The 17,338-nt window shown below is 44.4% G+C and overlaps 2 protein-coding genes across 7 annotated transcripts in view; one reads left to right on the top strand and one right to left on the bottom strand.

Moving 5' to 3' along the window:
* The window catches only part of LOC118580056, a 49,438-nt gene extending 32,373 nt beyond the window's left edge, over positions 1-17,065 (bottom strand). Inside the window, exon 1 of the mRNA XM_036181870.1 lies at positions 16,451-17,065. Within this exon, the coding sequence (XP_036037763.1) occupies positions 16,451-17,065 (615 nt within the window). The remainder of the gene's footprint in view (positions 1-16,450) is intronic.
* Crot (carnitine O-octanoyltransferase) overlaps positions 16,790-17,338 on the top strand; it is a 50,992-nt gene continuing 50,443 nt past the window's right edge. For 3 of the 6 annotated variants that reach the window (XM_036181652.1, XM_036181650.1, XM_036181648.1), the window contains exon 1: positions 16,791-16,894. The gene's annotated coding sequence lies outside the window, so the exon portion shown is untranslated. The other 3 variants (XM_036181651.1, XM_036181649.1, XM_036181653.1) reach the window with 2 other exon arrangements.

Here is a 17,338-nt window from a genome sequence, read left to right as displayed (position 1 = left end):
CATGGGACACACCACAGTTTGCAGCATCACTACAATGAGTGGATATTCCATGGAGAGGTGGGAAAGACGGAGGAATGGAGCAGCATATTCAAAGTGGGGAAGGTAAACTAGAGAAGCCTTGGCGGTGACAGGTGAGGAAGAAGGCTGTGACAGAGGGGGAACATGTCGATGGTGAGCAGGGCTGGCAGGGTGCTGCGTGGCAAACTAGAGCTTCCACAGAGTCAGCCCCTGCCCGGCTGCACAATCACCCTGGCTGAGTAATGACAGGATATCGGAGATGAAGAATGGTTCATTTTCTGGAACGCACCTCCTCGAAAGTCCTCCAGGGTCTGTGCCGCCCTTGAAGGCCATGTTGGTATCTGTGGTCTGTGCTACTGCCAGAGGACATGCTGGTGTCCTTGCTTCTGCCCCAAGCTGTGTTGTAGCCTGAGGTTCATGTGGATGTCCATGGTCTGGGCTTCCATTGGAGGCCATGAGGATGTCCAGCTGCAGCTGGGGACTGTGTTGATGTCCATGGCCTTACTAAATTCCCCACTGCTACTTGCTGGTGAAAATTTCTCCCAGGGTCCAGAACAAGCAGCTGGGATACTAATCTGAGGGATGTCAAATGAATCTAAGCACACAGAGCTCTTTAGTTCATTCATTTTATTATTCTAAGGCAATCCCACAGGTGCTGTGGGGTGCTGGTATATATTTACAAGCAGTGATTCTTTGGTAATGCAATGCAAGGCTTAAAGTTTTCAGGGCAGAGAGAGGTGGTAAGATACACACATAGAGCAATACTTGTCAGCTTCTAACAACAACCCAAAGGGGGAGCGAGTAATGGTGAGTTCTCTGGTAGGGTCAACTAAAGGCTAAAATCAATTAGGAGATTGTAAAAAGGAATTTATGTGCTCATACTAAAATCTTAGAGGAGGCTAGATAAAATGTCAGGAGTCTACATGTTTCAGTATAAGTCACTAGTAAAGTAAAACTGTCTTTTTTCCTTAGGCGCCACTTTCTGTCCCATCTTACCTTGGCTGTGCCGCTTTCTGGAAGGGAGGGGAGAATACTCAGTTGCTAGGCAACCTATGTCACAATGGGCAGTATTTGGTTAGTAAAGGCACTTTTGCCCTAAGTTAATTGCTAAGGCGGGAATCTTTAGAACTAGGAACAGTACCTGGCTGAGATAAAAGAGGGAAGATTGAAGCTTAATTTGCACAAGAAACGAAGCTTGGCACCTATCACCCGCCTGGCCTTGTCCCTTGTCTCCTGGGGTCAGTGAGAAATAATTACCTTACTCAGTAACTAGCAGGTGGCCAAAACATCATGCCAGAAATGTAAGCAGTCAATCTCTTAAATTAGGGTCTTGTGTAAATAAACTGGGGTGAAGGTAAGGAGTTGAGAATTCAATTGCTAGTGGTTATTTTCTCTTATCTGTAGGTGCTTATCTATCTGCAGTTTGTCCTTGAATGTAGAAAGGTATCTTAGCTGAAATACTTTTGTTTGGAAAATGGCCTTGGCTAGATGTTTGCTAATGAAGAATAAACACAGCTGGGGAATGTTACCCAAATACCCTAAATGTATAGGAGAAGTTGTGGCCCAAATAAAGCATCAATCACAGAAGTTCTTGTGAGAGTAATCAAATGGGAAGGCTACAATGGCACACAAGAAACTCACTGCAGGATACAGCTAATATGGCCAAAAGCCAGTATCACCAAGACTCCTTGAGTTTTGGCTTTCCTCTGGAAAACAATCCTTGACTCTTCCAGGTGTTAGCTTTTGCCATTGTTAGCTGAATGCCTTCTTCATATTTCTGTGGCCCAAGCTGCAGCAGAGGGACGGGTTGATGTCTGTGGTCTGTACTGCCACTGGAGACCATGATGAAGTCCATAGCACGAGCTGGCTCCAGAGGCCATGTGGATGTCTGTGGTCTGTGCTGTAGGCAAAAACCGTGTGGAAGTCCATGATCTGTGTTCCCGCTGACTGTAAAGGACAGGAAGCTTCTTCCGCAATGGTACTGATGGCTGCAGACTCACAGTTGAGAATGAGAGACATAGAAGACTTCTGTAACAACCTCTGCCACCCCAAAAGAAAGAAACAGTCTCAACAGGAAGCCTTTGGAGAGAACACTTAAAAACTGTGATAAGGATGCTGAAGTGTAGCTCTCCACAGCTGATGGCTTCTGGGGGTGGGACATGACAACTCAGTTTTAAGTGGCTGGTCACTGTGAGTGTGACCATGCTACATTGGGTAACACAAATTGGACTTTTTAGTGGGGAGGTCGCAGGGGTGGAGAGACAGATCTGGGAGGAACAGGAAGTGAGTGTGATGGGGTGTATTATGTGAAATTCGCAAATAATCAATAAAAAAAATTATGTTGGAAAAAAATGTAACCAGTGACCTGACAGGAAATCTTCTTAAATGAGGATTTGGTGTTTAACTAACTTCAGCAAAATTATATTTCATTTGTTACAACAGTGTGTATTTCAATTCCCTCACATGTTAGAACAATACATTGTAGATGAACTTGACATGATAGAACAAGAAAAAATAAGAGTAGATTCCACAAATGTGATCTTTGGAATGGACTCTTGATATTAATGATGTGAATACAAACATTATGCCATGCCTGTGCACCTCTGCCTTGTAATACAGACACTGTCAAAAATAAAAACTTTAATAAGCAATACAGCTATAAAGCCCTATAGAAATGGTTTTCTATCTCTGGCTCAGAGGATACTTTAGCATATGCAAGATTCAAATCATATGTAACATCAAGTATCTGGATATTCAAGAAAGGAAATTTTCAAATATTTGTTTTACATTGTTTTTATTACATTATTACTGTTAGATAGACAAGTGCTGAGGTCCTAGCTGAAATATCTAGTCTTACGTTGATTAAGTCTGTGCAGCATACCCCAAATGGGCACTGTATGCCGCAGACCAACCTAGCTAAATATTCATTCTATGCCTGCCCAGCAGGAAAACCTAATTTTGGGGGAGAGGATAATTATCACGCCTCCTGGAGACTCCAGACACATGGGCCATGGGTAAAGGAAAAACACCTCCTCATTGGTGGGGTGGTGGGGTCAACAATCTGGCTGACAGGTGGGGAAATTAAATCTGATACAAATGACTGTTTATAATGGTTTATCCACTGCCTGGGCAACAGGGAAGACATGGGGACTTTGAAGACATGGGACTGGAAAGATTGTGGGACACTTTTTACTATTCAGAAATTCCCCACATGGCTGGAATAGCTCGCCAAACCCATCGGCCCTAACTGAATACTGAACCCTATACAGGATGAGGGCGAGGTTTTAGGCCCTGCAACCATACCTGCTCAGGCCCCATAATGAGGAAGAAAAATGGCCCAAGTTCTGGTCCCTAGCCAGGCTGACCAAGAGAGCTCTGGAGCCCTTCTCTCTCTAGAATATGCATACGACGTTTTAAACTCTTCCTCTCCAACCTTATGGGGGACTGTTGGCTGTACCTTGACCCCAGAATTCCCCCCTCATTATATTGGGATGTACTACACAGCACAGATGGGGGTTGAGAAACATCATATCAGAAATCTGTCTATCACACAAGACAGCCATAGTCAGCGATGCTCCAGGGGAAAGAAATCAACATTACCCTTGGTGGCATAGAGGGTCAAGGGACTTGCTTCCATTCTCCCACTTATCACATGCAGCACTCTTGGTACCAGAGATACTGTAACAGAACCCTTAAACTGCAGCCCTGGCCCAGGACACTGGACACTCCACACTCCTATTGGGACCACCTCAGGGCTTACTCCCTCTATAAACCCCTTTGTTGTGCCAGTGATGATTATTCTAGTGAATGGGGGATGGGAATAACTCAAGCTTTACCCCCTTACCACAGGCTCAGGGCTTTGCCCAATCTAATTCCCTTACTAGTAAGTCTCTGGAAGGCAGGAGCATCTGGTCTAGGTACTGCAGCCCTCATTAAGAGAGAGCTAAATTCCTGGGCTCTGGGGAATCAGACTAACCAGGACCTGGCCTCCCTAGAAAAGGCCATGGGCGGGGTTGGGGATTTAGCTCAGTGGTAGAGCACTTGCCTAGCAAGTGCAAGGCCCTGGGTTCTGTCCTCAGCTCTGGGGAAAAAAAAAAAAAAGTCCATGGGCCATCTGCCCTCCTCTCTCGACTCCTTGGGGGAGGTAGTTCTACAGAACTGGAGAGGATTAGACCTTCTCCTCCTGCAACAAGGAGGACTTTGTCTATCCCTGGGGGAGGACTTTGTCTAGCCCTGGAGGAGGACTTTGTCTAGCCCTGGAGGAGGACTTTGTCTAGCCCTGGGGGAGGAGGGCTTTGTCTATCCCTGGGGGAGGACTTTGTCTAGCCCTGGGGGAGGACTTTGTCTAGCCCTGGAGGAGGACTTTGTCTAGCCCTGGAGGAGGACTTTGTCTAGCCCTGGAGGAGGACTTTGTCTAGCCCTGGGGGAGGAGGGCTTTGTCTAACCTTGGAGGAGGAGGGCTCTGTCTAGCCCTGGAGGAGGTCTTTGTCTAGCCCTGGGGGAGGACTTTGTCTAGCCCTGGAGGAGGACTTTGTCTAGCCCTGGAGAAGGACTTTGTCTAGCCCTGGAGGAGGACTTTGTCTAGCCCTGGAGGAGGACTTTGTCTAGCCCTGGGGGAGGACTTTGTCTAGCCCTGGAGGAGGACTTTGTCTAGCCCTGGAGGAGGACTTTGTCTAGCCCTGGGGGAGGAGGGCTTTGTCTAACCCTGGAGGAGGAGGGCTCTGTCTAGCCCTGGAGGAGGACTTTGTCTAGCCCTGGGGGAGGAGGGCTTTGTCTAGTGCTGGGAGAATAGTGTTGCTTCTACACTAACCACACAGGAATGATCAAAGAGAGTCTGAGCTTAGTCAGGAAAAGATTAAGAGAAAGGATTGGCTACACAGGACTGGTTCGAATCCCTTTTCAATTGGTCACTGTGGATTACCACCCTGATAATGGGAATGGTGGAACCCTCAGTTATAATTTATTTGAGAGGGCTGGAGAGCCAGACAAGGGCCATGTCAGGTTTCTAACAGCCCTGCCAGGGACTAGACCTTAGTTTTGGTTTACTGGAGCTGGCTGGAGCTCAGTAAGCAGTTCTTGGGAAAACCACAGTTCAGGGGCAACCAACCAATTAGCTGGCACCCCACAGCCTTCTGCTAGCTAAAGATAGCTTTCCCTACCCTGCTGCTAGGAAAGTCTCTAACCACTAGAGACACCTACCAATCCTATAACAACCCGTAGACTTCTTGTTTAAACCCACCAATCAGCCCCCAGAATAACCTCCCCTCCCTGGAATTCCCCTAACCCTGCTTAAAGGGAGCCTGAAAGCTTCTCTTAGGGTCACCATTTGCCACTTTGTTAGATGGTTAGACCCCAATATGTTGGTAATCTCTAATAAATGTTCTTGTTGATTGCATATGTGACTGGTGGTCTTCTATAGGACGTCTTGAGGACCCTAACACTATTAATCATGCTATGTGTCCCTTGCCTGCTGAACTCCATCTCCCACTTCATTCAGAAGAGGATTAATGCAGTTAAGCTCCTAGTCCTGCAGGTCCAATATCGTCCCCTATGAGACCTGGACCTCTTGACATCCATGATCTGATGAACCTCTAGAAGAGGGAAGAATGTTACATTCAAGTTTGCAATAGGAACTCCATTTTGTTCCTGTTTGTTCTTCGCTGAGCTGTTACCCAACCCCCTTGCACAGGTGTCTAGGATGAGGCCAAGCCATAAATGTTCAATTCTCTTCTGACTGGTCAGCCCAAAGCTGAGTTTGGGCCACCAAACCATATAATTCCTTGGTAAGCTAGAAGTGTATCACTACAGAAAAGTCCCCAACTGCTTCTCCCCATATTACATTGTGATTGGTTGGATCTCAGGAACTGTCTTTCTGTGTGGTAAGTTTTAGGCCTCCTGAAGGCCTCTCCACCAACACAGCAAATCCAAATCAGACCAAATCAGGAAAAGCCCAGGTTTAATGGGTGAAGTATTCCTGGGTTATTTCCTGGGTGATTCCCTGGCCCTTCAGAAAGGAGATGGGCCTGAGAGATGTCTGTTTTCGGGGATGCTGCTTATATATCCCCTGTGGGAGTGGTCCTGAGTCTCTGGAATAGGAGCTGTGTTTGGCAGGCTTTGAAGGAGCAGGTTCAGGGAAAGAGATGGGGAAGGGAGCCGAGATGGATTTTTCACCAGACTCCTTCCAAACATTCCAGACTCTTAGGGTACAGAGATGCCAGGGTGCCAGGGGTTGAGGTGGAGTTCCCACCCAAACACTGTGGTTTTTCCCTTTAAAACTGGCTGCTGCCCCATGGTAGGAACATGGTCTGGAACAAAAAAACCTGCCACCTCCCTGATATATCAGTTTTTCAAAACAAACTTTTGTCTTGCTTGAACCCAGTCCTTTGTGGTAGATTATTCCCAGATTCTTGGACCCTCACACAAGTGGGGTGTGTGTGTGTGTGTGTGTGTGTGTGTGTGTGTGTGTGTGTGTAAGAGCAAGAGCGAGAATGTGAGGATGCTTAGAGGTCAAGGGAAAACTTTCAGGAGTAGAGGCTTATGTAGCAGTTTCTTTAGAGGTTAAAGTCTTACATCTTGGAGGAAAACTTAAGATTTTAGGAATAAGAAGAAAGTAAAACAAGGATATTTTATGACAGGATGTGTACAAGGATGTAGACCAACAGGCTGTTATAAGGGAAGTGAAACATTGCATCTGCAGGGAAACTCCTTAAGGCAGGAGGTAAACAATTCAAAATAGCTTCAGGAAGTCCCTGAAATTGACCATGTTCACTAGGCCCCTCTCTCCCCAAGAGTAAACAATAAAAATTCCCAAGAGTCAGTTCTAGGCAAGCCCAATAGCAAGGAGTGCTCTGAGACCAGAGCGCTTCCCGGCAGAAGCAGAGACCAGCAGAGCCACCTAAAAGAGGAAGAGGCCAGCTGAGCGTTCTGGAAGAGGCTCTGACCCGTTGAGCTATTGTGAATGAAGACTTTCAAACCACTGAGCTGCCTGCAGGCTGTGCAGTATGCTCCAGGTGAGCTTTGTGAGCTGCCACCAGGGCTGAGGTAGGCTTTGGTTGATTCCACGATTTTGAGACTTTCTGCCCCTCTCAGTAGCCCCCTACCCTGTAAACTCATGGTTCACCCAGTTGGACTTATGGTGTGTGTACTTTGGTCTGTTGTGGGCTCCATATCTGGAGTGAACAGATGTCTGTATGGGTGTCTGTCACCCAACATTCTTTCTGTTATCTCAGACTTCGCAGCAAGAACCTTCCTTTACCAGCTGAGCCATCTAGCCAGCCCTTTGTATTGTTTTAAAGTTGCAGAGTTCACATACATACAGGCACATACAAAACACTCATATACATAAAATCAAATAATTTTTTTGGGGGGTTTTTCGAGACAGGGTTTCTCTGTGTAGCTTTGCGCCTTTCCTGGATCTATCTCTCTGGAGACCAGGCTGGCCTCGAACTCACAGAGATCCTCCTGCCTCTGCTTCCCGAGTGCTGGGATTAGAAGGCATGCATCACCACTGCCTGGCTAAAAAAATATTTTTAAATAGAAAGCTACTTAACTTTAGGGGTGACTCCACCTCATCTCATGGCTGATATAAGAATCCTTACTATATTGTTTTACAAAAGTCCTGGGTAATTAAAAACTTTATAATTTTAGTTACTTGAAATGAAAGGCAAATATAAAAAATAATGACTTAGAGAAGGTATAAATTGTTTGAGGTGCATGGAAGAATAGTTCTATGATTTGAACGTGTTCTCAAATTTCACCGGCTGCAAACCTAATTCCTCCATTCATGGCATGTCATAGATGAATGAGCTAATGAATGATCCAGGCAGTGGTTTGAAAGGAAGCTCTTTCTTGCTGTTTGTTCTGCCTTCCCATGGTGATGTCTTGCACTGCCCTGAGTCTCAGCAGAAAGACTCTGCAAAGACTCTAGAAGTGTAAGGAATAAATGATTCTTCACAAATGACTCTGCCTGAGGTTCTCAGTTATAACAATAGAGAATAGGCCAAGACAAACGTGACGCCTTCTCTGCTGCCTTATCAGAGTCTCTTTTTGGTTTAAGATTATTTTCTGGTAATGTAAGGACAAAAGACAAAGGAGAAATTACGCTTAAGTATCCAGAAGTTTTTAAAATAACTCAATAGCCTCACTCTATTTAAGAGAAAATGTGCATGCATTTTTAATAGACAAAGTACATCAATATGAGACCTGAAACAATTTTTTTTTCCTTTTTTTGTTTTTCAAGACAGGGTTTCTCTGTGTAGTTTTGTGCCTTTCCTGGATCTTGCTCTGTAGATCAGGCTGGCCTCGAACTCACAGAGATCCACCTGCCTCTGCCTCCCGAGTGCTGGGATTAAAGGCGTGCACCACCACCTCCCGGCCTGAAACAGTTTATACCACACAATCTAAGAAGCATCATCTGTATTAGTCGGTGTTCTACTGCTGTGAGGTGAGACTGTTATCGAGGTCTCATTAAAGCATCTTGGAAGGGAGGTTTCCAGACAGGGTTTCTCTGTGTAGCCTTGGATTTCCTAGAACTGGATATGTACACCAGGCTGGCCTTGAATGCAGACATCTGTCTGCTTCTACCTCCTCAGTGCTGGGATTAAATTCGGACTTGCTTACAGTTTCAGAGGTTTAGTTTATCACCATCATGGTACAAATCATGGTGGCAGGCAAGCATAGTGCTGGAGAAGTTGAGAGTTACATCCCGATCCACAGAAAGAGCAGGAGAAAGTGGGCTTGGTATAAACTTCTGAAACCTCAAAGCCCACTCCCAGTGATACACTTCCTCCAACAAGGCCACACCTCTTAATCCTCCTCAAATAGTGCCATTTCCTCATAACTAAACATTAAAAAATGTGAGCCTATGGAAGTCATTCTTAATCAAATTACCACAGTCTACTAGCTGAAGACAAAGCTTCATCATGTCTGAGGTCTGAGGTGCTGGGTTATTCCACCAGAAAGGCGACAAGTTACAAATCACACTTATGAACTGACGTCTTCTTTTTTCTTTTTCTTTTCTTTTTTTTTTTTTTTTGTTTTTTGTTTTTTTTTTTTCAAGACAGGGTTTCTCTGTGTAGCTTTGCGCTTTTCCTGGAACTCACTCTGTAGCCCAGGCTGGCCTCGAACTCACACAGATCTGCCTGTGTCTGCCTCCCGAGTGCTGGGATTAAAGGCGTGTACCACCACTGCCTGGTAGAATTGACATTTTTCTAAATGCTGTATGTGAAACTGCTGTGGGATATCATTCTGTATGCTGTGAATATGTATTGCTCTGATTGGTTGATAAATAAAATGCGTATTGGCCAGTAGTCAGGCAGGAAGTATAGGTGGGATAAGCAGACAAAGAGAATTCTGGGAAGAAAGGCTGAGTCAAGGGTTGCCAGCCAGACACAGAGGAAGCAAGATGTCAAGGCAGAACTGAGAAAAGGTACCAAGCCATGTGGCTAAACAAAGATAAAAATTATGGGTTAATTTAAATGTAAGAGCTAGTCAGTAATAAGCCTGAGCTAATGGCCAAGCAGTTATAATTTATATAAGCTTCTGAGTGATTATTTTATAAGTGGCTGTGGGACCATGGACTGTGACCAGAGAGAAACTTTCCAGCTACACTAAACTGGAACTGTTTGTATTGCTTCAACATTTCACGTTAACTTAAAAGACATAACTAAAACTTGAAAACTATTACTAAAATGTAAGAAATACAGGTACAGGCAGGAATGGTAGTACATGCCTATAGTTCCAGTTACTTGGGACAGAGGCTGGATCACCTTTGAGCTCATAAATTTGAGACCGGCCAGCCTAGTCAATATAATGAGACCCTATCTTAACAACAAAATACAAAAACAACAAAAAAAGTTAAGTTCAAATGTTGACAAAGAATATGTACTGTGTAATTAGGCAGGTCACCCACAATTCTGTGGGTGAATGTTTGCTGAGATAATATTTTCCAGGTTAGATTTATATCATTTTCCTAGGAATATATGAATTGTTGATTAGCCTCTATTGGTGCTTAAATATATGGACGATGATAGCATGTGGGAAGGGGTTAGCCACAATTATTTAAAGTAAAACAGGCAACCCTGGATTCCACTTGAGGATAAGTTTACATCATTTTCTTTTCTTTCTTTTTTTTTTTTTTAGGATAGCTATGTGTCCTGGGATAGTCCTTAGATACCATAAGCTTGAATATCATGCAACATATGGAGTATGAGCTAAATATTCTTACCACACTTTATACTGTGAATACTTTCATCCTAATATCAATTGTGTGAATGAAGATACAACTGGGTAAGAATGCAAAAAAAAAAAAAAAAAGAATGCTTCCAGGTCACTAGCAGATTCGATTAGCATAACACACACAAGAAAGCCCATATTTATTACTAAATGAAAAATAAATATTGTATTCTGGAGTCTCTAGCTACATTGTAAAATTGTAAAATGCTATGTCTTGGAAATGTAAGGGACCCCCAAATAATCAAAACAGCTTTGAAAAGAAAGACAAAGCTGGAGGTCTCAGACAAACTATGCTGGATAAAGATAGGCACACGGACGAGTCAAATGCAGCCAAGAGTCCACAGATGGACCCTAACATTTGTGAAATGTTGATTTTTGAGAAATGGGAAAAAGAAATCACTGGACAAAGAAGAGTCTTTGTATCATGTGGTCCTGGGACAAATGGAATTTCCACATACAAAAAATGGATTTGTACCACTATTTCACACACACACACACACACACACACACACACACACACACCATAAAGTACCCTTTAGGCATAAATTAAGAAAAAAATATATAACTCTTTGGAGGATATTTGTTAGATAAAGCATCACAAAAGATATTTTAAAGATGGATTAGTTGGACATCATGAAAATAAAAGTGTACTTTAACAGGCACTGTCTTACTTTTCTATTCTGTGAGGAGACACCATGATCAAAGCAACTTATATGAGAAAGAGTTTATCTGGAACTTACAATTTCGGGGGGTTATTGTCCATGACCAGTCATGGCAGCAGGGAGGCAGGCATGGCACTGGAGCAGTAGCTGAGAGCTTACATCTTGATCCACAAATGCAAGATAGTGTGTGGTGGTGGGGTTGAGTTTTTGGAAACCTCAAAGCCCAGCCCCAGTGACACACCTACTCCAACAAGACCACACCTTGTAATCCTTCCCAAACAGTTCCACCGACTGGGAACCACACATTGAAACATGAACCATTGAGGCTCTTCTCATTCAAACCACCACAGACATTATCAAGAAAGTGAAAAGGCAGCTCAAGTAGTGGAAGAAAAATATTTGCAAATCATTTATCTTAGATGGGACTTTGTATCCAGAACATGTAAAGAAAGAGCTGTGTTGCTAAAATTCCCTCCCTGAGGAGACACAAACAACATCTGCCCCTCCCCACAAGATCCCTATGGATAGATAGACTATTGTTCATCAAGGGGAACCAATAAATGTTAGACTTATTTACAGAGCACTGAGTGTGGGGTTCTGAGTAGAAGCATAGGTGATCAGAGAGCAGCCACACTGGATAGTCTGCAGTCAGCATGGAAAATGATTCCCCACGGCTGTGTAGGTGGAACTGCTCCCTCAGTCCTTCCCCATCTATGCGCTCTATCCCTTCTCCAAGGCTGTATACAATTTGGGAAGAACTGCATAAAACTTGTCGCAAGACAAGACTGGACACTAAGTAAAGTGTCTCATGACCCTCCTGCCCTCTCCTCCTAAGAGGGAATACCAGCAGTCAACAAGCCCAGCTATGATGATGTTTTTCAAGCAGACCAATAGGACTCTGGAGATGACAGCACTGTGGTTCAGAGGGCAGGACTGTACTCAACAATAGGAGGAAGAGTAATTTAAGTGTGAGTGAGGACCAGAAAAGACATTTCTTTTAAAAAGATGTATATGGGTTGGGGATTTAGCTCAGTCAGTGGTAGAGCACTTGACTGGCAAGCACAAGGCTCTGGGTTCAGTCCTTAGCTCAAAAAAAAAAAAAAAAAAAAAAAAGACGTATAAATGGTACTTGAACATAAAATCAATGATGTCAGTGTTTGCAGAGATGCAAATAAAAACCTATAAGCCATACTCACTAGGCTGGTGGTAGTGAAAATGGCAGTCCAAATGCTATTGTTACCTTACTGTAATTAGGGAAGTGGAAAATTGTTGGCAGATATGTAAAATGTTACAGCCACTTTGCAAAGCAGCTTGACACTTTCTAAAAGTGTTAAATATAGGATTAATATAACACATTTCTACACTTAAGATATACCCATGGTAACTGAAAACATATATTCACATAAAACTTGTATGTGTATAGTAGGATTATTTTAAAAAATCAAAAGAAATGTTGGCATGGCGGTACAACACTTGGGAAGCAGAGACGGGAGGGCCAAAAGGTTCCAAGACATCTCCTCTTGCTTTGTTGGTTCAAGGCAAGCCTGGGTTACAGGAGACCCTATCTCAAAAAAGAAAATGTTGGGGAGATAGTTTAGTCAATAAAGAGCTTGGCTTGCAAGCATGAGGACCTGAGTTTGAACCCCAGAACCCAATTTAGAAAAAGACAGGTGTAGTGGTACACATTTGCAACCTGGGGCTGGAGAAGCAAGGGGGGACAGGAGGATCTCTGGGGCTTGCTAGCCTTGGCTACATGGAGAGTTCCAGGCCAGTAAGAGAACCTATCTAAAAAAGAAGAGAAAAGGGTAGATGGTACCCAAGGAACACTATCAAAGGTTGTTCTCTCATACATACATATGACACACACACCATACACATATGAACACACACAATCATAAACACAAAAAATCAAAAGGTGGTAACATTTGCTCGAGAAATGGATAAACAAAATATGGTATATCCATCTGGTATTATTTGGCCTGGTAAAATAAAGAAATGCTGTCATAAACTAAACACAGATGCACCAGAAGAATGTAAGTAAAAAAAATTCCAGTTACAAGAGGTCAAATAATGTATGATTCAGCTCATACAAAATACCTGAATTAGGTACATCTACAGCAACAGAAAGTACATTGCTGGTTACAGAGGGCTGGGAAAGCTGAGGGTAGGGCTGGATACTGAGTGACTGCTAAGGGTAATTCTTTGGGGGAATGACAAAATGTTCTAAAAAATTACATTATGACTGTGTGCTGCTTAGTTTCAAACTAGAGTCACCGGGGAAGACGGACCCTCAGCTGAGGAGCTGCCTCCATCAGACTGGCCTGGGGACCTGTCTCAGGCATTTTCCTGACTGATGTGATAAGACTTGCTGGCAGGTAGTCCTGAGTTAAGAAAGCAGGCTGAGCAGGCCAGGAAGTAGTAGTATTCTTCCATGGTCTCCACTTCAGTTACAGCCTTGGCTTCTCTTACTACAGACTGTGATGTGGAAGTGTGAGCCAAATCATGCCCTTCTTCCTCAAGCTGGTTTGAAAAGAACCAATGAGACCTCAGGTGAGCTGAGAGACTCTGGACAGGAAAGTTGGCCTGCTAACAGCTCCTGCAGGTTAGGATCTGCAAGCTCCTCATAAGATAAACACAGCCTCCATTAGTTTGCAGCTGCAGGGGACAGGAGAGACCTCTGATCAAAGGACAATTTGCTTCAGCAGAGCTCAGTCTTTTTTATTGCCATGCTGTTGCCTCCGTGGATCCTGGTCTAACAGAACTGGTCAGTGTTTTATCACGGGGACAGATGGCTAATTAATATAGACTACATAGTTGTAGATAGAGTTAAAATATCTATTTATACACTTTAAAGAGGGTGATTTTTTGAGTCTGTAAATTACATCTCAATACAGCTGTAAGAATTTAAATGCTTAGTTTAGCAGTAAAGAACTTGTCTGAGATATAAAAAGGCCATAGTTAAGCTAACACTTCCCCCAGGATTATGGGGGGCAAACTTTCATATAAATGAATATCATTAATGACAATCAACATCTATCATTAGTGCTAAAGTGAGTCTGTATGAAACAGTGTGCATGTGCTCTGGATAAGGAGGGTCAGTTTTTGGAGGATCCAGTGAGACAGCACAGTTAATTTTTAACATCATCTACTTGTATCTAGCATCCTTTAGTTTGCTGTTGTCTGTTTGTCAAAATAACCACGCTCTGCTACCTCTTTTCATTAAAAATAAGATAATATAGTGAAGGGACTCTGGCCAGCTTGAGCATGGCAAACATGGCTCTGGCAGGCCCTGCCCTTCTCTCCATTCCCTCCGCCTTGCTAAAAACCATCAGATTACATCCCTAAAGCCAGCCGCCAAGGACTACACACTTACCTGGCCACTTCCTCTTCCTGAGGCTCACTACCAAGGTCCAGTTATCAAAGTACTGAAGTCCAGCAATCAAAAGCCCCTTAGGCTCACCTAATTAACATGTCCAATTAAAATTTAACACCTCACCATTGCCCCTGTGCCTTTATAAACCACCGTCTTCCTATGTACCCCATTGGTCTCCTCTCTATCCAGAGGCGGCCCGTCCTTCTGGGACAGACCCTCCTGTCCCTCCTCCTGTTCCCGTCCTTTTCTCCATCCTCGACATCCTCCTGTCTTTGTCTCTCATTCTTGGTCCTGGGGGTCCTGGGCGATACTTTTCATTTCAGTAAGTATTTCTTCAACTTGCTCCTTTTGGATAAATTTAGGGTAGAGTGCTGTATTATACTTCACTCCATTAAATTTACAAGTCTTATTAGTAAGCTAGCTAAGGAGATAGAAATGAGAATCCAGTATCTTATAATTTTTTGTGGTCAACTGTATCCAGACTTGTCTGTAAAGGTCTTTTAAATGTGTGGCATAATGAGGAAGAGCTGCACAGTGCTACAAATGAATGATTTTTGTAGAAACTTAAAGAAGTCATAATCACCATTAGCAATCAATGTCTCAGGAAAACTTGTTCCTATAAAATATACTCCAAATGCCTGGCACATCTTCCTCACCAATCAAATCTGTCTGTCCTGGGCTAAGAAATGCAAGCTTGCCGGGGGTGGAGGTGCACGCCTTTAATCCCAGCACTTGGGAGGCAGAGCCAGGCGGATCTCTCTGTGAGTTCGAGGCCAGCCTGGGCTACCAAGTGAGTTCCAGGAAAGGCGCAAAGCTACACAGAGAAACCCTGTCTTGAAAAACCAAAAAAAAAAAAGAAAAAAAAAAAGAAAAAAGAAATGCAAGCTTGTTCAAGTTTAATCTGAATGCTACATAATTTGAAATTTGACATCCAAAAATTTATTATACATTCGGAAGGAAATATTTTAAAGAAATTGCTTGTCTATGTTTTTACATAGGTTGTCATTTTTTTCTCCATACTCCATGTTTCACTCCTGTTGAGTCCCCCAATTTTCTCTCTTTCTGAGAAGCCACAGTCTTTGTAGAAACACTTTGGTTTTTAATGAGACCAGGAAGAGGAAAGTGAAGTAGTGTTGTGATATAGCTCAGTGGTAGAGAACGGTATAAAGGCCTGAGTTAATCCTTATAACAAAACAAGCAAAAACAGAAAAGGTAAGTGATCCTAAATGCTTGGCCACCAGCAAACATTCAATATACATAAATTTTTAAAGCGGTGCCGATCTTTTTTTAACTAAAAAAAGTACAATGAAGGTTTTTGAGAAGCTCCATCAATTTAAGAATTCTATCTTGTAAGCAAAATTTAACATTACCCGGAGTGTAACACTTACAACCATGAGGGGAAAAGTGATTTATCACAGTCACTTTGACAAGCTTACAGAGGTGGTTCAGCTTGATTACATAATATCTCCAGGAAGCTGTACAGGCATGAATCGCATTAGTAATTCTGTAGAAAACTGATGACCGTTCACACCAAATCCTTCAATGACACATAGTCTCAGTTCAGGGCAGACTTTACCACCAAAAGGAATTCAGAAAGACAGACTGAGGCTTTTAATGTATTAACTGAAATGAATTTTTAAAACCGCGTTGTATAACCAGACCACAGCGTGTAAAATATTTTTTCCTTCCACGAAAATCTAACAGTGGAAGAAATAAACAGTGTATATATGATTAAAATTGAGACAATTTATTTCAGGAGGTTAATGAAAAATGCATTTACCTGTGAAACTAAATTAACCTCATAGTCTTCCTCTAGAATTCCCAGATACCCTCTGAATTAAAAATGCTACTTCTTGGACGGATAAAAACCCCAGACCAGCCCCAAGACTGAAGCTTGAACATTCCTGGAGACTCCAAGGGAGTCTGGCCAAATCTCAAGTCTCAAAGAAAGCGACGAGGCCAAACCGGATCTGTGCCACTGCTTTCCTCTTGCCAGTACACAGGGTAAACAATAAAATGCCTCTGTAAGTTCTTGCTTGGGCCGTGCAAAGGGGACTCGCACTCACAAGGGGGAGGGGCGGCTGGGCGTGAGAAGAGAAAGGAACACCGCGCCAAGTGGCGTAGAGGTTGGGTGAAAACCAGGCTGAGCCGCGGGCCTCCTTACCCATCCACAGGGTTGTGCCCGTGCGTGGGCGGAGCCGCCTACATCTCTCTGGACCACGGCCAACCTCCCGCAGCATCGGGCAGGAAGCTGCTTTAGCAGGGACGGCGAAGCCGCTAATCGGATTTTCTGCTCGCGTTGCCCGGGTCCACAGCCAGGGATGCAACCCGAGCTAGGAAAACCGGCGGGGGCCGCACAGGTCCGTAGCAGTGAGCCTAGTCTGCCCTCGCTTTCCAGCGCGGGGTGGGACCCTCGTGGCTTTCCGTCCAATCCCGTTCCCCAACGTGCGCAGGGCGGGACCCTCGTGGCTTTCCGTCCAATCCCGTTCCCCGACGCGCTCAGGGCGGGACCCTCGCGGCTTTCCGTCCGAGTCGGGCTTCTGGGCAGCGCAGGGCTGGCAGGCCGACCGGGCAAGCGGGTGACCGGAGGGCTAGGCGAGGTGCGGAGGTGAGCGTTCCCGTGCAGACGGCGCGCTCTCCTTCCCCTCCCAAGGGGCGAGGGGTACTGGAGTGCGCGGAGCCGAGCCGAGTCCAGTCGGGTCGGGCGCGGGTGTGGCGTCCGCAGGCGTCTCGCCCTTCGGGTCTTGGGTATCCCGGAGTTGCGCCGCCCAGCTAGCATGTCGGGGTGCTCGATCGGTTGGTTGGTTTTGCTCGTTTCTTGGTGTTTCCCCACTTGTCCTCATCCACAGTGCGGAGTTGTCCTTGGGTTGGTGGGAGGAGTTTCTGAACTTGGGTTTCTGCTTCTGCTTCAGCCTAGCTTAGCTGCGGGCACCGGAAGGTTCCCTGTGCTCCTTAGGTCCATCTAATAGGTTGCCTGGAACACAGCTAGCTCTACAGTGATCCAAACTCGCTGTCTAGCAGATGGCTATTCTCTGTTTCTCCAGCTGCTTTC

The sequence above is a fragment of the Onychomys torridus genome, chromosome 3 (assembly GCF_903995425.1).
Source record: "Onychomys torridus chromosome 3, mOncTor1.1, whole genome shotgun sequence".
Classification (NCBI taxonomy): Eukaryota; Metazoa; Chordata; class Mammalia; order Rodentia; family Cricetidae; genus Onychomys; species Onychomys torridus.
This window is presented reverse-complemented; position numbering and strand designations above follow the sequence as displayed.